The sequence below is a fragment of the Conger conger genome, chromosome 9 (genome assembly GCF_963514075.1).
Source record: "Conger conger chromosome 9, fConCon1.1, whole genome shotgun sequence".
Lineage (NCBI taxonomy): Eukaryota > Metazoa > Chordata > Actinopteri > Anguilliformes > Congridae > Conger > Conger conger.
The window spans coordinates 30,169,031-30,194,321 of NC_083768.1; the positions used below are offsets into that span (position 1 = coordinate 30,169,031).

General features: G+C 40.4%; 1 protein-coding gene across 1 annotated transcript in view; it reads left to right on the forward strand.

Moving 5' to 3' along the window:
* Positions 1-25,291, forward strand: part of tmeff1a (transmembrane protein with EGF-like and two follistatin-like domains 1a) — a 68,431-nt gene that overhangs the window by 37,582 nt on the left and 5,558 nt on the right. Inside the window, exons 2-8 of the mRNA XM_061255349.1 lie at positions 1,720-1,832; positions 10,178-10,322; positions 11,178-11,204; positions 13,797-13,893; positions 14,773-14,921; positions 21,112-21,165; positions 23,812-23,929. Of these exons, the coding sequence (XP_061111333.1) occupies positions 1,720-1,832; positions 10,178-10,322; positions 11,178-11,204; positions 13,797-13,893; positions 14,773-14,921; positions 21,112-21,165; positions 23,812-23,929 (703 nt within the window). The remainder of the gene's footprint in view (positions 1-1,719; positions 1,833-10,177; positions 10,323-11,177; positions 11,205-13,796; positions 13,894-14,772; positions 14,922-21,111; positions 21,166-23,811; positions 23,930-25,291) is intronic.

Below are 25,291 nucleotides of genomic sequence, written 5' to 3' on the forward strand. Positions count from 1 at the left end.
TGAAAAATGCAATAAAACCAGTTTGTTACTATACTCAGGATATTTATGATCAGATCCATGACCCATCACAACTAGATGCTTTTAAATGGACTCACAAACTGATAAAATGAGTATTTCCAGATTTTATCATTGGTAAAGATGTGGGTGATTTCCATTTAATGCTCACTTTTTTGTGGACTTTTCTGTCATAAAATGAAATTTATTTGATTTGAAAGAAGAGAAAATTGTCCGCATATCAACTTAAATATCTAGCACCAAAGCATCTAGCATCTAGTGCTTGTTAAGGTTATGCTGGGGGTGGATATCGATTGTATGTGAAGAGATGAAGAGTGTAATTGCAAAACACTATAATATATCCATTTTTGATGTTTTGAGAAAAAGGCCAATTTTTATTACTAATAGATGAGGTTAAATGTGCAATCATTTATTGAACTATTTCAAGTAATGTATTTTTGTGCATTTTGGGAAAAAATGCAATATATATATTTTAACAGATCACTGTTTGGCTGTGCAGATATAAGACAACATGCAATAAAACAACAGTGGTTTGTAATGCAGTAAAAGACTGCGTTCTTGTACCTGTGACTGTGGGTTACCATATACTTATATATAAGCTTGTTGTATATTTGCAGCCTGATAGCGCCCTCATAGATGTTTAGACACTGCCATCTCAATTTCTTTGGATTTGGCGTATGTCGCATTTTGCGATGAAATATTGACATATTGACGCATTGTTGATATTTAACGCACTTGGCTTCACCTAACTCAATCTGACACATAATGCAGCAGTGCCGTCAAGCATTATCAAGGTTGCCGTCCATCACAAATGCGGTCTATTGGCACCCATGTAAAGGCAACTGTAGCCCTCCAGGATTTCATGAAATTTTAGCCTTAACTTGGCTCACAATTAACAGCAGCCACAGCTTCAATCAGATTTGGGCATTCTTATATACATATATATTTTGGATATACAGTACTTTTGCCCATGGACCACACTTTTGTAGCATCTGTGATGGCTGGCGACCGTGACTGTCTGTATCTCAGCTTCAGTCACGTAGAGCCAAGTGCATTAATGGGTCAATATACAATCCATATTCACCATATATTCTTGGTATTTCAGCCATGTTAATGTGGTGCTGTTCTACAACAGTTAACTGTGCCTTGAATTGTGAAGTTGTATGCTTTCTTATGGTGCACAATAACTTGATTTGTATTCTCCTAAATAGTAAGCTGAGGTGAATGATAAACTTAAGCTTTTACAAAAATAGCATCTATCATGGTCTATCTATCTATCAAAAGTCTATTTTTACCGGTGATATATTATCATTAGTGGAGTGCATTAAGGTGAATAGAACTATCAAATTTGTGTAAAGAAATAGTATTTATATATTACAGGCATGTTTTATTAGCAGTATCAGTGAACAAAACCATGCTTACTGCTGTCATCTTTTTTGGGAATATCTAGCAAATGAGAATGCGATGCTGCACTTGAACTTTATCAAATTGTATTGGACGCCTTTTGGGATTGTCTCACTTAAATGTAGAATGAGCTTGTCCTATTTCGTGTTCATAAGAATGAAAATCGTGCTTCTACATTGCCAAAAGTTTGGGGACAACATGTAGCCTGTGTATAATCAGAATTAGACCCTACTCTGTGACCAGGTGTAGTGGGAATGACTTTTGTTAACACGCTCTTCTGTTCCTCTCTATTTTCCCCAGACTTCTCGGAGAAGAAGAGTGACCTGCGAGTGTGCGATGACTCCACGTGTCGGTACGGGGGCACCTGTGTGGAGGATGGGGCTGACCTGAAGTGTGTGTGCAACAACTTTCAGGTAACGGTACAGGGCCTGGCTTTGGGACACAGGGGCAGCAACCACATTAAAAGCCCTGTCTTGGTGGTAGCGTTATGTATGTAAGTAAAGGAAGGTCTTCCTCTGACCACTGTTTAGAGGATGGAGGTCTTTGTGTTTCTTCCCAGTGGCATTATTCCATTTCGCAGTGATTGACAGCTGTACATTGGGGCGCACTCCTGGTTTAAATGTCTGTTACAATGAATCTGTATGTGATCGAAAGCAAACATGAGACCTTTCTGCAAATTACAAAGCAAGGTTGCTTTTTAATTTATTTCTTTACTGTTCAAAGGAAAAAGGAATAGAAAAAGGGCCCTGTGCAAAAGTTTGGGATCCTTTTTAGATTATTCTTTGTTACATTTTAGGGGTTCAATGAGTCAGGTGATTATAATTCTGGAGCTGAACTTTTTATTCTGAAGTAACTCCATGCCTTCTAAAGTATCCAACTGCAGTGGCTGTTTTGTCTGGTGTTAACCATGGGTTCCTCTAAACAGGATTTCAGAATTAATATGGTTCATTTCCACCAAGAAGTAGAAGGCTACAAAAACTCTCTGAATGTACCTACTGTATTTCCACCGTCAGAAACATTATTCGAAAATGGAAGATAAATGGAAAAGTTGAAGTCAAGGCACGGTCTGGAAGACCAAGAAAGATTTCGGATAGAAGGGCTAGCGACCTGGTGAGAAATGCTCAGAAGAACCCACACATCACTGCAAAAGAGCTCCAAAAAAATCAGGTCTAGCTGTTTACAGGACAACAATGCAACGTACGTTAAACAACAAAGACCCACATGGCAGAGTTGCTGCCGTTCAATGGTCAATCCAGACATTGAAGTTGAAGAAAGGTTGGGTATTCCAGCAAGACAATGATCCAAAGCATACCTCAAAATTAACCATTAAGTACCTCCAGGATGAAGGTTTTGGAATGGCCAACACAGTCCCTAGACTTGAATATTATTGAAAATCTCAAACATGCCATACATGCAAGGAGGCCAAAGAATATTTCTGAGCTAAATGTGTTCAGGAAAAATTCAAAAAGCGAGAATTTAAAGACTCTTAGTTTGCTCCAAGAAGCTTTGTTTACAAGCTGTCATAGTTGCAAAGAGCTACAAAGTACTAACTGACAGGGTTCCCAAACTTTTTGCACAGGGCCTTTTTCCTTTTTTTATTTTGAAACTGTTAAAAAATAAAATAATACGTAATCTTTCTTTAAAAGGTGAAGAAATGTGTCATGTTTAACGTTGTACCATTTAGAGGTCAGGTTTGTTTCTGTTCACTTAGATATTAATTGTAAAAGGCTTTTTGACCAGGGGTGTCCGTTACTGTAGATTTGAGGCACTTAGAACACAGTGTCACAGCCGCACGTCATATAGACTAATGGTCTAAGGATATTTGTTCTCTGGGAAAGAATTGACACAATTACATTATGTAACTGTCTGTTGTAATAGTCCTGGGGCTTCTAATATCACTCTGGTAGTGGGTTTCAAACTGACAGCAAAACATTGAGAAACCAGTGGACAGATTAGAATGGAAAACATGGCTCTGAAATAATTAGATTTTAAGATGCAACTAATATAAGGATGACACATAGCTAGATTATGCCCTATGCCAAACACTGTTAAGTTCTTCATTTCTGCAATTGACTGAAGTGCATAAATATATTATACATTGTAAATATGTATAATTTGTATTGTTCTTGCCATTAGTGTCAGATGGGTTTCATGATTTCCGTCGGTACTAGGTTTTGCATCTGAAAATCATGCAAAGACACATTTTGAAATCATTATTCAAGATTTGTGTTTTAGTCTCAAATATTTATATAATTCTGTGAATTATTATATAATTACGTAAATTGTAAAAATCCAAATTTTGGATTTCTCAGTACCCTGAGAATACAGTTTTGTGTTTGTCCTCATTATTGTGCATATAATAAGTTTATGGTACATGCTATACTTTGTTTTTTCACAAACTTTTTTCATTAATTCTGGTGATTGCTGAGCTCATCAAACCATATTTTTGAAGAAAAACCAATACCAAATCCCACTCCTAATTACTTAGATTTTGCTAATTCCTTTGATGATTTTTAATGACAAAGACCTGTCTGCTTTTTCAGAATGCTATGAGCTGTAGTGTTTCTGCTCCACTATTGTCATGTATCTGCATTGCAGAGTGAAGATTTGCAAAGTCTACTTCTTTATAGATGCAACATGCATTATACATTGTGGTCTGTTTCATTATAGATGCAACATACATTATAGAAACATTGGTGTCTCAAAGATCTGGAAAATTGATGAAGATATTTATTTTTATAAAATAGTGACCTGTTCCCCTGTTGTGTGTGTGTGTGTGTGTGTGTGTGTGTGTGTTTTTTGTGGGGGGGTCCTTTGATGATATGGTTGGAGGCTCGCTGTATGGAAAAGCTGACAGATTTTTTTTTGCTAATGGAACTTTAATTGCTCCACAAAGAAGACAGGTGTGTGCAATGATTGCCGCACGCCTCAGAGGAGCTGGGGATTTCTCAGCTTTAATGAGACATGTGCTCCAATATATTGGGGTTCCTTAAGGTGGACAATCCTGAAGATAAATGGCTAGAGATGTGTTGGCGAAGAAGTGACAAAAAACAGCTTGTCTTTGTCTCTTTGTGTCTGTGTGTGTGTGTTGGTGGGGTGTCTGTGTGTGGAGGGGTGTGGGATGTGTTTGGAATCCACAACTAGTTGCTAGATGCCTATTTTCAAGCAATTTCTCTTTGATGACTGCTACATTGGTCGTACTCTTTTACACAGAATGAAATGTTGTCTCAGACTACATGCCATGTGTTTTCTTTCTGTTTAGACAGTCAGTCGCTGAGGCAGACAGAGTCAAAGCTATTAACTGAAACGACTCAGCCAGACTGCACTTGAATGAAGTCTTGATTGCTGGGAGAATATAAAAGCGCATTAGCTTTAACTGTGTATTCGACCTTGAAGAAGCAATGTGCTAAGGCTTGCCAGAGCTTGTTTGTGCTTCTGCTGAGCTTCTCAACCTTTTGTTTGTCAGGGGTTTATAGAGAGTTGGAAAGGCACGGAATTGTACTGTTAGCAACCCCCCCTACCTCGGATCAGAAGGGCAGCTTTCAGCCAGACACATCTCTGCATCAGTAGTCCATCTACGCCTTCAGATCATCTTCTCATGGCAAGAGGTTATTGACCAATGCTACCATTGTGCTAGCAGTCAAAGAAATGAGATCCCACAACTGACACAAGTGGAATACAAATCTCAGACAGTCTGTGCAGGAAGCAGGATCGCCCTTTTAATGCCTTGAATGTTGATTTACTTTCTTGTATAAATCTCCTCCAGAGTTTCTACTTTTACACAGTGTAAATGTTAAATCTCTTGAGATTTCTTGTTATTCAGCTTCCCACATGCAAATGCCTGCCTATGACTGGTACTTATTATGCAAGCAGTATTTATTTGATTGGATCGTCTCTGCTGAGCTGGAGGCAAGTGCTGTACAGTACTGTTCATAGATGTCAAGGCTGTTAGGCAGCATTAGCCACAGTGTGCCTGACAAGGGGATGATCCTGGATCGCAGTACTGCAATGATTGAGTGGGATGTGGAAATGTTCTTTTCCACATACCAAACAAGCTGAATTGTGTTGAAGCTGGTTTAGCACTGTGCAGACATGGGAAATATATAATATAGGTCTTATTAAATTTCAGTCATACTTTCCGGTACTGTAGATGGGAACTTACACAGTAGCTGTTGATACACATATAGGATACAGGAGTGCAATACAGCTGCATAAGAGGTTATTTCCTCCTGATGGTTACAAAAGGATCAATATCACTCTATAGTATGTAGCTGTATTGCATTTTATTACACAAATGTCCTGCAGTTGGGGTGAAGAAAGTTCCCAAGTTATTCTGATATTTGGATATTGGTATATATCAATCCAACCAGGATTGTTATAAAGAAATAGCATTTATGTAGAAAACAATGTGAAATTATGGTACACATTTCAAGATACAAAGTTGGATAATATTTACCACTTCCATGCTCACAGACCTGTCTCAATACTACTCAATACTTTCTCAGTTTGGGAAACTGAAGATGAATGATCTCTCCTATGAGGCTTCTGCTGCCAGACGCTGGTTTCATCATGCCTCTTCATCTGCTTCATCTGAGACGCACCATCTTAAGAGTGCACCTCGTACCCAGCCTGCACAGGCAAACTGCGGAAGACTGATCTGGCGCTGCACAAATATTTACTGAGCACAGTATTCACTGTTGTTGACCCAATCCACTAATCTTTAAAAGCATAAAACAACTATATAACAGGACAAACAGATTATGCAGATGAGTAAAGAACAATTCCACTGAATGAAACACTCCCAGCGTACGCTGCTCTACAACCTAATAAGTGCTGCCCTGTGGGGCGTAGCTAAATGACAGCGGCTCACCCACACAAAGCTTGCAGTAGCGTATACCGTACATACATTGCGTAAACCATCTTAAACTACATTTAGATTTTTGGTTTGTTCTTTCACAAGTCTTAAGAATACACTTCTTAAGACAGCCGGAGTCTGTCACATTACGGTCAGACTTCCTCCTTCATCCAATAAGCTGTAGCCACACCTGCCCCTGGTACTCTAATGGCTAGTTAATAGCCGGTCAGCAGATAATTATGTACCTGCCCAATGTGGTATAATTACACAGATGTATATACTGAGAACAAGCATTGGCTAATGCAAGCCCGGTTTTTGTGTATACTGTAAATTGAGAGGAAGTATATTATCTGCCACAAGTATTTTTTTTATATGATTCACCAACAGATTGGTATTCAAAACAATGTCCTAAAGAGATAATCTGGACAATATGTTCTTTTTGTTATCGGGTTCTCTGAAGAGATAGAGGACAAGAGCAAATAAATTGTTCTGGCAACGGCTGCATTCACGGGAGTGTTATTTCCTTCCCGGGGAGGTGAACAATGTGCTAACAGATTATGCAGAAGAAATGAAACCTCTACACAACCCATTTATTTATGGCAACATGCAGGGAGTTGTCTCCCTAGCCAAGAAGGCATTGAGGCATCCCGGTTTACAGGTAGGGCCTTGATTAGAGTGTTCATTTATGCAGGAAAGTATGTTGAGAAAAGATTGCATAGTAGGCCCAGTTTTACTAACCACAAAGCAGGCCTTCTGTCACAAAATCTTTTTGCACGCATGGGGGGTGTTGATTTTGTCAAGAAAGTTATGAATAAAATAGCATGTCTCTGTAATTTATCACTTTATCACTGTGTGAATACATTCTCCTCTGGATGGCAAGGAATGTTCTGGAAAAAAAGTTTCAGGTCTACAGCTATGGCATATTTACAGTCAGGGCTGCAATGGTCATGTCCTGAGCTGAATTCTTCTGACCCCTTTTCATGTTAATTGCATCCCTGATAGGTATCTACAATGGTTTATTAAGCTATTTTTCAATTAGGTTTTTATACAGTTAATGCTTCTGTGATTTGCGAAGGAGACCATATGAGTTGAGGATTTTAGCACTACAGTACTTTAAGTTTTTGAGTGGGCATGACATCAGGATGTATCTCAATGTCTGTTAAGCGTGTTTCTGCAATACATTATCAGATGTGATGCTGCACTCATTAAGTCCATGTTGGGTCAAAAACAGAATACATTGCAGTTGCTTGGTGTTAATTTAAGAAGAGCTCTCATCATGAAAACAGACTGGGCCCTGTAGTCACTGGTTTGACGCTCTTGTATGTTCTATTATCTTTAGTCAGCTGTATCTGGGAGTCTGCACCTGCATGTGCATCAGCTTCTTCCAGGGAAAATACCAACATAATGTATTTCAGTGTTTTTGATTAAGCTGTGCCTCTTTTGCCTTGCATCTAGAAGGTCCATGCTGACAAATCATTATGGGCCTGATTTATGTACATGAAGTTTGCAGCGAAGAATGCAACCTGACGAGGTTGTGCTTGAAATCTTAAATTAACGTCTTAAGGCTACAGCTCATTACGCAATCGTTGAATGGGACTGGAACTGCATTTTGCGAAAGAGACAGGTCTTACACAGCAGAGTTAAAACATGTGTTTAGTGCATTGAATATCATCACTGCGTGTGGCAATATCCATTTTTGGCTGCCACACAAAAGCATATCCAGTGCAGGACAACATATTCTGCAACAATCTAGGCCTACATTTCCAGCCATGATGGCTAGTGTCGTTTGAATTAAATGCAAGATGTTGCAATGAGCTTGACTATTTTCGGGATATAATGGGAACATTGTGTGCGAGGTTCCAGTACATGTTTTATTCATCCCAGAAGTGTAATTGCTTGTATGGCTCGGTGTGTTTGTCACGGAAGTCGCATGTGATTTTCTCTTTTTTGGTCCCTTTAATTCCCTGTTTCTTTTCCGCGATTGTTTCGGAGGATAACTAATCAAAACAAACACACACTCTCTCACACTTTTCATGATGGAGGAAAGCGATGAAAAGCAGCATATCAATTTGCCTTCTCTCTTTTTTTTTTTTTTACTAGCGGAAACACTGATTTTGTTTTAGTTCAGTTACTGTCACTATGATTGAGCATGTTATTTCAGTCACTTTCATCTGCTTCAGAGATATTGGTTAAATTAATACATTATTTTGTCAATTATTTCTGTGACAAATTGTTGCTTGGCTGCAACAATTAATCCATATTTTGTATTAATAATCAGTTTAATTTCTTGCTCTGTGGGTTGAAATACTGTGATACTTGTTGCAAAGATTATTAAAGTGCATCTTTGAAGCCTAGGTCTCTGACCCTTGTTAATTGTGTGAACTTTAAATTAAATTAAAGTAAATTCAATGGTATACATAATCAGCCACACTTATAATATCCCCGCCCTTTGTTTGTGTGATCCACCCTTAAATGCATATGCATTAAGGACATAAGCGCTTCCTGCGATGACTCTCCTAGATCACACGCATACTGCGGTTGCCCCCATGCACCAGTTTGGTTCATACGATGCATATTTCCTGGGCAGAATGTGTCATATGTGCACCTGAAAATGATTGCAAATGGCTTAGTACATCTGGCCCTATGTATCTAACATTTGAACTGGCAATTTGAACTGTCTTAGTCACTAACGATACTGCCAAAAGAGTGGCCCTCTTTCAAAGTCAGTGGGGTCTCCTCTTGCTGCCATACTAGCCACAGGTTTATACATAATCCAGCATTTTTTGCACATCCCCCTATGCATGCTGGGATGTTGTTAGCTTAATTAATGGATGAGCTGCACCTGTGTGGTAGCGTCTGCTTTGCAAACATTTGTTGTCTCTCGTTTATCCGAGTGTTTCCATTTTTTCTTCGCTACCCATGGTTTTCTTGTATCCGTTTTCCACCAGGCGCCAGCTGTTCCTTTATGTGGACCCTGAATAAGGAACACTGTCTCTAAGAATATGACTGAAAGTGTGTTTAATACCAGATAGGATGAATATGGCTGAAAGTGTGTTTTAATACCAGATAGGATGAATATGACTGAAAGTGTGTTTTAACACCAGATAGGATGAATATGACTGCAAGTGTGTTTTAATACCAGATATGATGCATAGAACAAATTCACCCTTATCTGCTCTGCAGCAATTTTGTTCCTGATAGTGGTAGAATTATCCCATTTAACATTTATTGGAAATTGAAGGTCAACAATAATTTTAGAAAACATAATATGAATTTTAGGAAGTCAGTGTGTGAGTTTTCCCCACCAGTCGAATGACTCATGTAATGCAGTTTGTGCATAAAGTATATATGAAGCATGCAGTTTGTGCATAAGGTATATATGAAGCATGCAGTTTGTGCATAAGGTATATATGAAGCATGCAGTTTGTGCATAAAGTATATATGAAGCAATTCTAGTTCTATTTCACAAATGTTAATGTGTTATGTGGAGAGAGTGGTCATTATTATTTATGCATTAAGGATCCTTGCAGTGAGCTCAGGATGAATGATTATATATCGTAATAGTAATATTTGGGATTTCAGGATTTGCTCATTGCACATTAACAGAAATAGTGACACATTGTGATTGTTAAGAGCCGAGTTCCTGAAATCAGTTCAACATGTAAATAAGCTTTAGGGCTGGTAGGAGTAGTCCTGGAGGTCTTTAATGCATTCGCTTTCATGGAGACCTTAAAATAAGGGGCAAACAAAGACCTTCAGACCGCAGCTGGTTTAACATCTTGTCCAAACAAGTCAAGTTCAGTAAAAAGGAAAACAGCCGGCCATTTTCTTCCCACCATTCCTGGGCCTGTAAATGGTTGTTTCCAGTTCTGACCTCCTGCTTCTTTTGTTTTGTTTTCTCAGTGCCACAAAAACTACAAACGGAATAAAGGCTACACTGTATGCGGGTCCAACGGAGAGACGTACCAGAACGAGTGCTACTTGAGGCAGGCGGCCTGCAAGCTGCAGAGGCACATAGCTGTGGCTACAGAAGGCCCCTGTAATCCTGGTGAGTCCAAGGCTTTCTAATGACCCCCTTTGACTCAGGATCCACCATTTATATCCTGCTAAAAGTATGTAAGGTAAATAAGTATGATAGTACAAACATATGAGCCTCAGAAGAGCTGCGGTCATGTTAAATCCCTGCGAGTTCAAATTCCACAGCATTGATTTACTTCCCTCGTCTCCGAGTCTAGTGCAGTCTCCTCCCCAGATTTCAAATGCCCTGCAAGTGAACCATCGCACACTGTGCCCTGAGCCCCTACAAAACAAAACAGTAATAAATATCCAGATGGCTGTGCCTTTGTGCTTCCAGTCTCTTGGAATTGGTTTCTACTTGTGTCTGTAGAGGCTGAGACTGGTTTGCTTAGAGTTACATTTCACTGGTTTGCTTAGAGTTACATTTCACTAATGGTTTTGGCTTCTGCCAGTAGAGAATAAAAAAACAAAATGTGCCAGAGACACCTGATCATTGGGCTGTACCCTATACCAACTCCCCACTAAACAACAGGAATCAAGCCCCCCTGTGGTCACTGTGTTGATTTGAATGTGCTGAAAAATAAGTGGCCAACAGCCGCAAGAGGACAAATCGATGCTCTGGATCTTTTATTTATAATGTGTTCAAGGTAGCAGGCTCCTTTTCTCCTCTGTAATAGTCCAGACCAATCGGCAGAGGCCATAGCTACAAGGGAAAACTCCACTGCCTGTCGAAATTAGCAGAAATGCTGACTATTGCGCTCTATTCTCGAAGCACCTTGAAAAGCGAAGGCTTTAGCAGAGTGTATCCATTTCTCAATACTGTAGCCCTAAAAGAAGATGAGTATAGTTTTATTAACCTGCTGTGGTCTGCTTCTTTTATTTACAGATAACGGTTCCGGGTCAGGGGAAGGAGGTAGGTTTTATGTCTTTTGTGGTCTCCTCCCTACACTAACATTTGTGTGATATATAGCAAATTGTTATCTGTGCCATCCCCCGCACATTGTATCCGGACAGATGAAACCGTGTATTGCGCTCTTTTCTCCGGATGCTCATCTCAGGCTTAATGGCAATGCCAATTAGGCTGCAGGTGGCGTATATTACACCAGAAGCCTCTCTGTTGGCTCAGCTCTCGGGCGGGCCGAAAGCCGCCACGTCCTGTTGGGTTGTCCAGACCCCGAGGCGGCCGCACGGCCCCTTGTGGTTGTTCTCAGTGTGACTTTGCCCCGGGGCATGTGCAGACAGCAGAGGGACACGGACGGGTGGGGACGGGGATGGGGACGGGGGGGTTCTCAGACGCTCAGCAGACTGGGATGGGCACAGGAGGCTTGCAGTAGCCTGTTGGCGAGCTCCCATTTGGAAAGGGGCCTTCATCAGATGGGACCGCCTGTTTAGGGGAACGCAGCCAAAGCCACGCGTGCTACATTGCTGTTTGCGCCTGTGCGTGTTGATGAGTCTGTCTATGTGTATTTACTGTATGGATGTGTGTACAAATCAATGTGTGTGTATGTGTGTGTGTGTGTGTGTGTGTGTCTGTGTGTCTGTGTGTGTGTGTGCGTAAGATGTATCACTGTTGGTGCTTTGCGGTTGACGACTCGAAACCTCTCCAATTAAGCTGTGCAGCATCGGCTGGTGTCCCAGCTGGGAGCAGCCGACCAGCACAGGGAGCCCGACCCCAAATCCCCAGCAGGTGTCAGTAACAGAGAAGGGTAGGCCCGAGGCCCTCTTTCAGAGGGGTGTCAGACAAAGCCTGCAGGCCGTCCCTGGGATGCCGCGATCCAGAGGGGGGGGATGGGCGGGCCCGTCAAGCAATCGCACCGAGGCGAGGCGTCTTCATGATGGATTAGTAGCTTAACGGAATCATCAAGCTCTGAAGGAGGGTTCTCATTTGCCAGGCTCCGCTTGGTGTCTCCGAAAATGCGTCTGCGTGCTGGCTTTACAGCAGACGCTGTCGGGAGAAATGCTCCTGGCCTCTGTCAATCACTGCGGGGAAGTCTTGTGTTTCCGCTGTAATATAAACGCTCCCCTCTCAACCGGGGGGATGAGATTTGGTTGGTGTGGTACGTTAGATTAAAAAGATGGTTTGACCATCCTGTTTTATGCTATACTTCATTTATTGAATTGGTGATGGTGCGGTTGTTGTACAGTCATGTAATAAGCCTAGAGCTTTAAGGTAGACAAAGGCATCCAGCACAATTCAATATTTTCACATGTATTTTCCTGCCTCTCCATCCCCATTCCACGTATCTCTCAAAAAAAGGTTTGAAGATGTGAAACTGAGACAAACTACATATGCCACTGCAAACTGACCATAATTTTTAATCCACCCTCATACAGTGGGAATAAGCCTTTCCCACTAGTACTACCATTAGCACTATTTTCATGGGAATGCTGGCATTGTCCCACATAAATCTCTCAGTGTAAACAGGAAGCTGCAGCACCACATCATTCAAATGCAGTCCATAGAGAATAGGAATATGTGCACTTTATTATTATTATTTTTTATCTTGGTGGTTATTATGAGATTATACGTAGTAGGGTTTTTTCCCATCAAAGGTTTGTTCAGTGTATGCCCTTATTACTATACCCGACAGAAACCATTCTGGTCTGTTGTTTTATTTCCGCAACTCATTAACTGCATGTATAAAACCACAAAGGATTAAATTTGAGACTGCAGGCTTTCACTGTGTACTGTAAATAAATGACTCATTTTCTCTTGATAAATCACCACTAAATAATTAAGCTCTGCCTTGTGACATTTCTGTAAACTGAATGTTACTACCTCGGTGACGGCTACTGGCATTTTTGAAACTGACTACTCAGGGGTGGATGTTTAGAAGTACTAGTATTACAATAAACAGACAAGCGAGCCACTTGGATAATTACTTGAAAGAAAAAGTTGACTATTTTATGAAAACTAAACATGGATTATTAAAACACCTATATTTTACTTTAAGAATATTTTCCAAAACTTTTTTAAAGAAAATTTCCAAAAGCCACGCTTACTTTGGCAGTGTTACTGTCCTTAATTTCCTCTGTTATTTCCCTTGCCATTGTTCATCTTACATTTTATGTGAGCGTGCCTGTTTCATGCCATGAGTTGATCAGGGCTTCTGTCGTAAGGGAAGCCTACAGCACCCTTTCAGGATTACATTAGGCAAAAACCAAGAACAGGTTTGTTGTTGATGAAACTTTGTAAACTATAAAAAAGAAACAGATTTTGCTACAGTATAGATTTAACATTATTTGAAAAATGAAACGAGTGCAAGCTACAAGCCTATGAGATCTCAAGGCTGTACAAAGGCAAGCTGGAATGGTTTATATATTTCGATTAGCGTAGGATGAAGGTTTTTTGGTTTCGCAAACCCTGAAGCCAAAAGCCAGCTGGCATAACTGAAAGGGTTTTTGGTATTGCATCTTCAAACTTTATTTTATTGTGAATCAAAACATATTTACCCCTGACTCTTGCTTCAAAAGCCTGAAAACACTGGCTGTTCTCGTCCCACAGAGTACGAGGGGTCAGGAACAGACACAGGCAAGAAGTTCACCAAGTGTGGCACCTGCAAGTATGGTGCGGAGTGTGATGAAGACTTAGAAGATGTGTGGTCAGTACCCCCACCTCACCCCCTCCCCTCCCCTCCCCTCCCCTCAGACACAGACATTTTGTTCTGACACCTATATTCCGATAACTCACCTCTTTATTACATAAGCCTTTACATATTGCTAGTTTCCTAGATGGGAATTTGAGGTTGGTTACAAAACTTATCCAGTCCAGATGCATGTTCTGTCTTTGCACGACCACTTTAACATGTGTAGGTAATGGGTTTGTGTTAAGTGTGAGCCATATAGACTATTTGATACAGAAGGAAAGCGGGCATCCTTTTTTAAACTGGAAGAGAATATTACCTCCTCTTTCTTTTGGGGGTATTGCAAAAGCAGGAGAGGGACAGGTGGTACTGTCCTGTCAAGAGCGGTCTAACTAGACTTTGCCATCAACAACAGATCATCATTCTGCTTTATAGATGAGCAAGTGAATTTTATGCCTACAGCCCAATGGCTAATACTAGCTGCCACCAAGGTCATTAACAGACATCACAGATGGACACTTACAAGGCACTGAGAAATCAATATCACATCAATATTTACCCCTCACACAGAGACGAGCACACACGGGGTGTTACAAAAGTTGTTTTTCAGAGCATTAGTCGGTTTATCTCTGACAAACGATCAATATCATTATACTGTACGATCAATGAGATAAGCACCGCAATAAATGATGCATGATTGTCTTCTGCCCGTTCTCAAGTGGGCAAGTAAAAAAGGGGGGAAAAGTGGGGAAAAAACACTTTCTATTTCAAGCATTCCATCTTTATAAAAGCAGGAGACGGATCCTAACTGACACGCATCACTTGCACAGCAGGTGAAGTGTTTGCCTTTTTGCACTAGGCTCACGGGGCTGAGAGGTTGTCTTCTTCTCCTCCCAGGTGCATATGCAACATCGACTGCAGCGGGCACAACGAAAACCCTGTATGCGCCACCGATGGAAACTCCTACAACAACCCCTGCCTGGTCCGTGAGGCCTCCTGCATGAAGCAGGAGCAGATTGATGTCAAACACCTTGGGAGATGTCCAGGTGAGAGCCGGAGCAATGCACCCTGGCCCCTCGCCAAAACAAGGCATAATCTCATCCGGGCGACAGAAAACAAACCAACCGTTATTGCAAGTCTGAATTCAGCAGCCATGCTTAGTTCCCTGCTTTTGCCCTGTAAGTGCTATTTTAAATGTAACAGTATCTAATTTTCACCCTCAAGCTCCCAAAAGTACAAGAAAACCCCAGTTAGTCCGATAATTAATTGGTAATAATTAAGTGCACAGAGCACAGAGGCTTGCCAAAAGCAAAGGAACAAATGATGTTCCTTCACCTGCCCCCCTGTGGAATCTTCTGAACACAAGATGTCCCATCCCATGCATCCACAGCAGATGTGAAAACAGCTTCTTGCTCATTTTCAGTACGCTTCGAGAAAACATTTGAATGAGACAAACCTTCAAAGTTAGTAAGCCATAACCACTGCATTGCATCTGTATGCACTTACAGAGCTCGTGTCTAGTTTTAACACAATGCAGTAATAGATAATAACAGCACATTGCCTAAAAAACATGAAATGGCATTGTTGTAATATAGTTCAATGCTTTAAAAAAAAGTGAATTTTGCCTTTTATTAGTAGTAAAAGAAAAACAACCAATTTGACAGTGCTCCTTTAACTATCACCCCTTTTTCTTGACACAAGCTTGAAAATGACATAAAATAAAATGGTTACTATTCTTGAACCCTTTTGATTAGAGGCATAATCCTGTCTCTCCTGAAAGGTAACCATTTGGGGTTTGTTTTCCAAGATTCAGAATTACTCTAAATATTACAAAAACAATGTTACAGAAGCTCACAGTGAAAGTGGAAGCTTTTATTTTCACTGAAAATATGCCCAAAAAAACCCCGCACCTGCCTAGCCTTGGGCCAGTGAGAGGAGTTAAATGCATATCAAAAGCTCCAGGGTTGTCATTAGCGATGACACGTTTCTTACGTCAACCAGGAGCGTCCTGATTTGTGGGTTTCACGGTGCATGTACAAGTTTTTCACCCATATAGTGGGCTGCGGAGAAATCGAAGCTATCGCACCTCACTGACACATCACTGTCTTACCGTGGTCCATAGGCTAATTGGTGTGAATGTGATATTGAATAGACTGCATCACCTTAGCCATCGGACACATCCCTCCTGTTATTGATGCAAGAGCTGGCCTTCACAGGGGCCGCCCTGTCCCCATCCAATGTTCTTTTCTATTCTCAACTGTATGTTTGTGCTTAATGTGGGGCAAAGCATGAGTTCAGTGATGACACATGTAAGTGGCACTAAGCAAGGTAAACATTGATTGATTCCATAACTGGTGGATAGATTGATTTTATTGCTGATTTAATGGTTAGCCCATGCCCATTGCCCATTGACAACCAGCAATCTCAATGGAATATGAAATGTCACATTTTAATAGCCTAAATTGCCTGCAGGTCAGAATTAAGCACTTAGCAATTACCACAATATGTGTGATTTAAAGGCACATTCAAACACTTAACATTCATCATTTAAAAAAATTGCATGGCTATTCTATTTATAGACCAGTGCTTTGGATAAAAGCGCTATATAAATGCAATCCATTTACCATCCATTTATACTGTAGATGTGAGCATTAAATATCTCCATGTCTTCCTGTCTCTCCATTGTATGGTAGAAAAAAGCACCTGGTTCGAGTAATAGTATTAACCCCTGAGCATACGTAGCAACTCCTCAGGCATTAGGTAATGGGGGATAGTTTACTGAAAGGCTTATGGATCATTATGGTTATTAATAGAAACCATCCTCTGGTAGTGCATAGAAGAAGCAGGATGAAATACAAAAGATTAAATTAGAGCAGGTCACATTTCCTCCCGGGAGACGAATAAGTCCAATTATCCATTCTATTCGAGTAAAAATCCAATGAACATATCTTGGTCCTATGGTGGCAAGAGGAGGCGCTGTCTGAATAAGTATAGTATTAGTATGTGTACTCTTTCTTACCCCTCGGCCCAGTGGTTACAGTTCCTGAAAGCAAGACTCCTACCTAAGCCATTAGAAATACTAGCACTGCCTCTGACCACTGCCAGGGAGTTTTCACAGGCCTTGGAACGGACTGACCTTGAGCGGACGCTGAGAGTGATCTTATCAGCCTTCATAGCCTGAGGATAGCACTCCAATTATTCAGCACTATATGCTCTGCACTGATAGAAGACCCTTTGTTGTGGAAGATCATTAACTCTTGAGTCCAAGTAGGTTTTATGAAGCATTGTTGTAATATTTTGACGATGGTTATATCAGTTGTTGTGAAATATTACGTAGCGCTTATTTAGGTGTCGTGTACATGAAGTGACGAGACCTACAAAGTTCTACGAGTTACGAATTGTGATTTTATTTACTATTATATTTACAGTACTTTTCAGATTATGTAAAATAATTGTGTGATATGTCATGTTTACTGCAGTTTTTTTAATTACAATACTTTGCATATTTACATAATTTAATGGTCTTTTGTGATTGAAAGGATTTCTATGGCAATGCTTGAAACAAAAGTTGTTGGAGAAGACAGCAGAGTATTCCATGAAAAATGTTTGCAAATAAAACTGTATTGAGTTACTAAAGTGTCTCTTCAATAAGCTAAGGCCCTTGTAGACCTCATAAAGTAGCTCTATACTGTGGCTCAGGCTATTGCATCTGACTTCAATAATCTGGTCTAAAAATGTCACATTTTTGTCATTAAATTGCCCCTTGACCTTCCATTTCCTCCATGAAAAATGTAATCTTTTTTTTGTTACGTATCATTAAAAAAAGACATTCGCACATGAAATACTGTAATGTGATACAGCATGGAGATAAACATTTTACTTACTGGAAATGGAACCACATTGTCTTTGATACTTGAGCTTGGGGGTAGAATTTTGAATTATATTAAGCCTTGGAAATAGCTGCTGTAAAGAACTGGGGAGCATGGCTTATAAGTCACTGGAGCTCCATCCTGCTGGTGGGAGATGCACTGGCTATTTTGAAGGCCATTTACAGCATGTACAGTATATTCCACGGTACTGCTGTGACAGAAATGTGCACCTGTCACTGCATGTCCACTATGTTCTCCTTTTAAAAAGCACTATGAAGTGCCACGCAGCGTTTAGCCACTGCTGTCATCACTTCTCTTTAGTGTTATCTGTGCGTGAATTTGCCCCTTGCAGAATGGGATCCATGACAGGGAACCTGAAAAGCCTTCTTCACCATGGTGTAATACGATGGCTGTTTTGTTCCATTTTGTTTTTGTAAAAAACATAGTGCTTTAATAATTCACTAACAGAGTGATAACCCACTCAAAGTACAACTCCTTTCGACAGCATCTATCAAATCTGAGAAATAAAGCACTCCACTGAGGCCATCTACTTGCTTGGCAATATATAATCTCATTTACACCCTCTTCAGAGTCTTGAGACTTTGTTTCATTAAAAGCAATCTGACAATACAATACGATGTGGTAATATCTTGGTGACTAATATACCCCAGATGTTTTAGACAGAAGTACATTACTGCGTACTACTGCTAAAGAATGGAGTAAAGTCTGGCACTGCCTCAATATGAAATAAGGCTGTCTGCTATACTGGCCTGGCTAATGCTATGTCATACAGAAGAAGATAAGCTTCCGCTAATCAGAGACACCTGCTCTCATTGCAGAGACAGCTAATCAGCCTTTTCGTGCTGATGAGGGATGGCAGAGAGCGGCAAAGTTTCCAAAACGCATCAAGCAGGCAACGTGACTGATCTCTCAAAGGAATAATATTTGTCTCCTGCGTTTGATTGCCTGTCATGCAACTGTCCTCACACCAAATTTAACACACAGCAGGGGCGCATTGGAATGCGCTTTAGAAACTTTCGCCATTCCATTTAAAATATATTTTCTGTTTTATTGTCATTTGAACGGTACTTTTGGTGTTCTGTACTAAAGCTTGCAGAAGTATTTTTTCAAAGAACGGCTCCTTTTTAATGTTTTATCTCAAGAGAGAAAAGCTATTCCCAGCGATTACCTTTGGAGGATGCTGCTTGAGAATGATTATCATCGGGCTTTGCATTTAAATTGAAGTTGCTTAGACAAGAATGTGAATCGTTCAATAAAAATGATAATCTGAGGGCACTACTCACTGAAGTAGAAATATAAGTGGACCTTACCTCTTCCACCTGACATAAAATGTGTAGCTTGTTGAAATACAGAATATCTGCGGTGTGATTTATAAGTTGTAATAATACTAATACTACTAGTATTAACACTGATAGTAGCTGCAGCAGTTGCTCGTTTAAAGGCAGTTAACAGCATATTACTGAATACAGTGTATCCAACCTGTATAGCAACCAATGTATAAGTAAACAATACATAAAGCTATCATAAAAGATAAAGCCAAGAGCTGCCACTCTGACTCATTGGGTGTATACTGCTGAAAGTGAGATAATCAGGCCTAGGAGGGCCTGTAGAAGGTATGATTGAGCAAACTTATCTATGCTGCCCACATAGTGCCCAAGGGAGTCCACAGTGCCATGGTTATAAAGCCTTAGGCAAACTTGAATATACTAAGCTACATCCTCATTATTAATAAGCTCAGCACTCCTTAAAAAGTCTGTGAAGCGTAGACGGTGAAATCAGACTTTAGAATGCAAAAATAACTTTTCTGTAACCACTGTATGTTTATTAACCCCTTTATAATAAACAGAAGGGGTTGGCATGTAGACCATTGCAAAATCACAGAACAAGTTAAATTAAGGAGGGATTAAAAAAAAAAATTTCAGAGCAGTGAAGAAGTGATGGTGTGTGCTTGTACACCTCCTCGTCCCTCTCTGTTCCTGCAAAAGAAAACAAAACCTGGATGTTTTTTTTTGCTATTGAACGTAACTTTGTTGTTTAAAAATAATTACAGAATATAACTTTTTGTATTTGAGCCATAAGCTTGAAATAATAGCCAGCCAGGACCAAAACATTTTAGGACTTGTAATAGTAGCTGTCTTGGCTGATACTTGTTTGAGCAAAAGTGGACATACAGCAGCTGGCCACATGCTACATGCTGGTTATATTGCTTATATGGCTTGAAACAAAAGGTATTATCGATAGCTAGATTGTCATTGCAATAGCGATAGTGGTTCTTAGTAAGAAGCAGAATCTTGTACCTCTCTAGATTTTATAGCAAGGTGTGAAGTGTCATACTCCCCACCCTCTTAAACAGTTAAGCTTCTACAAAACGTGCAAGAACACCAATTTTTGTCCTGTGTTTACAACCCCTAAACACTGGATTTTCAGACCAAAATGGATGCTGTCATTATAATCGATCTCTGAACAGTATGTTTCAACTGAAAAAAATCCATTTTCTACTGGAGTGGGCCTTTAACACCAAAAACAGCAGACAGTGTTGCCCTCCAGGACTAGGTCTAACACAATTGACTGTAAGAACTGCACTGCTGTTTTTCCCCATGGTCTTGTACTCAGAAAGCGATTGGCTTGTAAAAGTTGCCTAGTTTTAGGCAAGTTGTGTCCCCAGATGCTGAGTCTGTCCAAACATTGGGGACATTCTGACATTCGAAACTGCAGAAGGCAGGATTTTGGGAGAGGAAAAGCATATTAGTATATCTCTGAGAATTCAGTGATTTCCAGTGTCAGCTGCCAGTTCTGATAGACACAGACCCAAGCGGGTCCTGTTGTCTATCCGTACTCTACTCTACACCTTTCATTTCAAATCCAATGTGCAGGGATACAGAGCCAAAACTGTACCACTGTCCAAATACTCATGGACTGCACTGTAATTCTTTGACATATTATCACTGGTCCAGTTTGACGAGTAAAGATTATAGACTTGACATGTTGCCATAGCACTAGTATTCATTTCTGGCTTGTCTTTTTTCTTGTTGGAGCAGTACATTGAGAGCTTGACAGTCCCACTCCAAAAAGTGATCTCCTTCCCCATGTAAATGAAACCACACAGGCATGACAGCACTTGCACTCTGAAGATGAAAATTACCATTGTAACTAAAAGTACTGTCTGTGACAACACTATAGCCAGCATAAGACCATCTCCCTGACCTGTAATTCTTAATGCAGGACATTTAACAGTAATGTGTGAACTTAGAACACTGTGGGGAGAAATAAAATGATGTGTCTTTAATTACACTATGTGCGTGTGAATGGATTGTGGCTCTTTACTGAAAATCTCTTCTGGTTCCAGATAAAGAGAAGATGGGGAAGAAAGATGATGGCCTTTACAAGCCTGATCTTTTGGGTAAGGACACAGTAACTGACTACGCTCTTCCATAATATCTATATTCTTCACATTTCCTGAGATTTCATCTGATATTCTGTGCGTATGTAGTCTTTTGAGAGTAATACCATTAGATTCAACATATTTATACAAGCACTATTTCAAGTATTTCCAGTTGTACAAGTACAAATCCCATTTCTAGGTTTCTGAGGCATGCATATGGATAGTGCTGTGCTGTACCTTACAGCCTGGATCAGATCCACACTGTGCCAGTGCAGTCTGTGGCCAGTATATCCTTTTGGGTAATGCATAACTGGGAATAGCATTGCCCAAGGGTGGGGCAGGTATTAACTGGAAGGGCAAGTCCTCAGCATACACTATCTCTTGTCAGCTGGGAACCTGCAGTCTGCCAGAGACTTCAAATAGGAATGTGAGGCTTCATTTACAAATTGGTAAGAGCCGTCATGTGCTGCCAAGTGCTTTGATCCAATATTTGTTTCCTGTGGAGAGTGAATTTATTTGATTGGTTCACACAGCCAACCGATAGCACATGGTAGCTCCACCCATTCTGAGTCTCATGAAGCTTTGCTTTGCCTTCATTGCTTCACTCCACTTTAGTTCAGTAGTGTCTCTGCTCTATGGATTTAGTTCACAGCTCGCAGAGTGAAAAGAAAGAAGCAGCTTTTGACTTGATGCAGGGGTGTCAAATCTTATGTGAAAATAGGGTCAGTGTGGGTGCAGGTTTTAGTTACACATTAACTAATCGTGGTCTTCAATCAGGTCTAAAAAGAAAACCCTTCAACCACACTGTCCCCTTTTAGCACACCCCTGACTTCTGAAGATGTGCTTGCCCTCCTGAATTAAACCAACAGAATTCCTAGAAAACCAACTAATTTCTAAAATAAATAACAGAGCCCCAATGGCAATATTCATATCTGATTTAACCTGGGTCACAGCTTTTTGTGATAATGAATAAAATTATTGCGATTGTTCTGCAGGTCACCTGAATCGTCGCTTTCTCCACCTGAGCATACTAAATGGGGATAATCCCTTTTCAATGGTTCATACAAATGACGACTGTCAACGACTTGACATCACACCAAGTATTCGGCAATATGTCTGCTCAATGAAGTGTTACGGGACCGAAGTAGTCCGGCATATATTTTCTGATATATTGAACAGATCTGGGCATATGCTCATCTTGGTGTGGAGATTTTGTAAAGAATAATTCGGGCTTTGAGCCGCTTTGAGTGATCGTATTATTTTTAGAATAGCTGATACACGCTCTAGCGTGAGCTCCCGTTTTGGTTATGAGGAAAAACAACAAAGTAAATGCAGGAGCACAGCATCTGTCATTGCAAAGAAACTCGAACCCTCGAGCCGAAACAGTTTAGCGAGTCCCTGTTTAGTAAAAAGAGAGGCAGCAGGAGGTGGGTTTGGGTTCTGTTGTCGTGTGCAACCCTAAACAGATGCTGCTACACCCCTCGCACCTGCCGCTATAGACTTAGTGGGATTGTGTTAGCACCGTTGAATCATAGATATATTTGTGTGCATTAGCTGTGGGTCAGCAATGAGCGTTCTTCAGTTGCGATTTGAAGCTGCAGCCTAATCTCCCCAGGGGAGTCTGGAAAAAGTCTGTGCCAGTTTGCCATATATGCATTAGAAGTATATTTACGCTTGTCATGTTTTTACTGAAGTATTCCATGTTCATCTGATGGAAACAAATGGAAACATGTCATAGATAAATGTTTCTCCATGTTTCATGTGTAGTGGGTATTAAGATGTTCTGCTGGGCTTTTTTTTCATGTCATTTTGAATACTTCCCAATTCCATAGGTAGTATAGTTCTACATGATGCAGATGTGATGTAATACACTATGCAGTGGGAAAATCTAAAGTTACATTACATTGTTTAATTAGATAAAATGGAAAAAAGATTGGATAATAATGCATTGCTCAAAGACAGAGGAAACTTAATTACCGTTTCAAAAAGTGAAACGGTGATGAAAGTATTGCTGCTGCCCTCCAGAAGGTTCTCAGAAAATGAAATTAAGAGATGCAGCAAATGAAACTCGTTACAAATGAATTTGCTAGTATGAACTCTGCATGCTATATTTCATAGCAATCAGAGGAGATGTTAATCAAGAGGCCCAGCTATCTTGCATGCCAGGGTGTGGATGGGTTATTTCAAGACTGAGAGTGGGCACCGTATTTCTTTTAATGAACCAGTGCAGCTGTCATAGTCCGTCCTGGGTGGGTAGTGACAGCGGGGGAGGGGGGTCCAGGTAGCGGAGCCAATAGGAAGAAGGTTTTTAGGTGAACCGCACTACAGAAATGAGGCGCGCACTTGAATTGCCCTCTTCCTTTCCTCTAGTCTTAGCTTTGACAGCAGCATCTTGTATGCATCAATTGTGTCAGTCGAGTTGCACTGAAAATTGCCTGGAGAGTACGTGTGATCTGGAGGCAGCGGTGCACCAGACAACCTGTCGATAGCGACTGTGATAAACAACAGTATAGCTGGGTGTTACAAAAGCTTGACACATTCATTCAAATCTCAATTTCTCAATTGATGCTTGGCAATACAGCAGGATGTACACTATTGTGTTATAGGTTAGTTTTACTGTACTGAATAATGCCATTGAACTTTCCAATTCCCTTTCCCATCCAGACACTGCCGACCAGGGAGACAGTGTTTACGGAGGAATTTCCATCCCTTGCACGGATAGCGACGCCGGATACTGTGTGCATGGCAAATGCGAGATCAAATACAACATGCGCTCCTGTCGGTAAGATGTTTCAGGGCCTTTCAGCATCTGTGTGGTGATGTAGTCCGAAAATTGAGTACCTTGCTGGCTTGTGTAATATGCCTACTGCCAAAAGTTATGGGAGACTTCTATTGACAGCCAAGAGCATCCACAAGTATGTGTCTGTACAGCCATATAATGTTTTGAAAGGGGATTCCCCTGATGTAAAATTCCATCGTCAGAGTCACCCAGTTCTGTGGAAAATCTGCCATTGCAGCAATAAAACATTATTGCTGAAAACTACATTTTTTAATCCCTAAAAAAGTAACTGAAAGTAAACTTCCAATTTCAGTAGGACATTTCAATTGATCTAAGAAGAAATTAAAATACAGTGTACCTAGGTAACATGTATGTTGTGGTATAATCTTTTTTTGTAAAATATCTTATGGCACTAAACAGTAGCATTCAGCATTGTGAAAACGAGAGTGTTTCTCCTGTTTTCTTTCTGCTGTGCTGCTTCCATTCAGGGCAGGCTGACAGAATGGTTAAGTCATTATTGTCTGATAATAATACTGTATTTCAGGACTGTAAAGTAAGTGTGCCTCTTTTCTCTGACACTTTAATTCCCCTCATTATATTCATACCTGTGGAGAGATTTTGCATTTGAAATAGGGTAGAGATATATTGAACTGTGGGACTGCACATTATTTTTGTACATTAGTTTTATCGCGATGGTGGTCCATATAATCCTCTTACTGTTTGTCATCTTTCATCTTTGATGTATTTATAAGAAAATGATTTTGTTTTTTTACTTTTCAAGGTATATGAATCCAAAGTGTAGCACTGACAGCATTTACATGGATTTTTAAAACTGCTGTCATTCACGTATAATTATATGCTTGTAACCATGGGTAGACAATTTCCTCAGTGTTTACCCCTGAAAGTGACAGAAGTGGATTTTAGGGAGAAACTGAATGTCACTTAATAAGGTGTTGGGACACCCTGGTTTTTCATTAAACTGGTTGTTCTCGCACCATGTTGAAATTTTCGGCGACTGACCTTCCCCTTTGTTTGTGAAAGTTGAGCTGCTGTGATCACTGAAGCTCCTGCCAAATGCCATCATCCTTCTTTCAAAGACACTAAAGTCTCCTGCAGCTATGCAAGCCATAGTTATTGGCAACGCTGCCTGTCCAACGTTTGTATATATGGCTCTGTGCACATTGGGAGGTCGTTTGCTTAATTAGTGGTGAGCCACATCGGTGTAGTAGCCCATGCTTTGTATACAAATGTCCCTAATTTACCCTGGTGTTTTATTTTTTTTGTTCACTAACCGTATGTATTCATATATTTGAGGGTCATGTGCTCTAATTGAAATTCCATAAGTTTCTGAGCTTCTGAAACCTT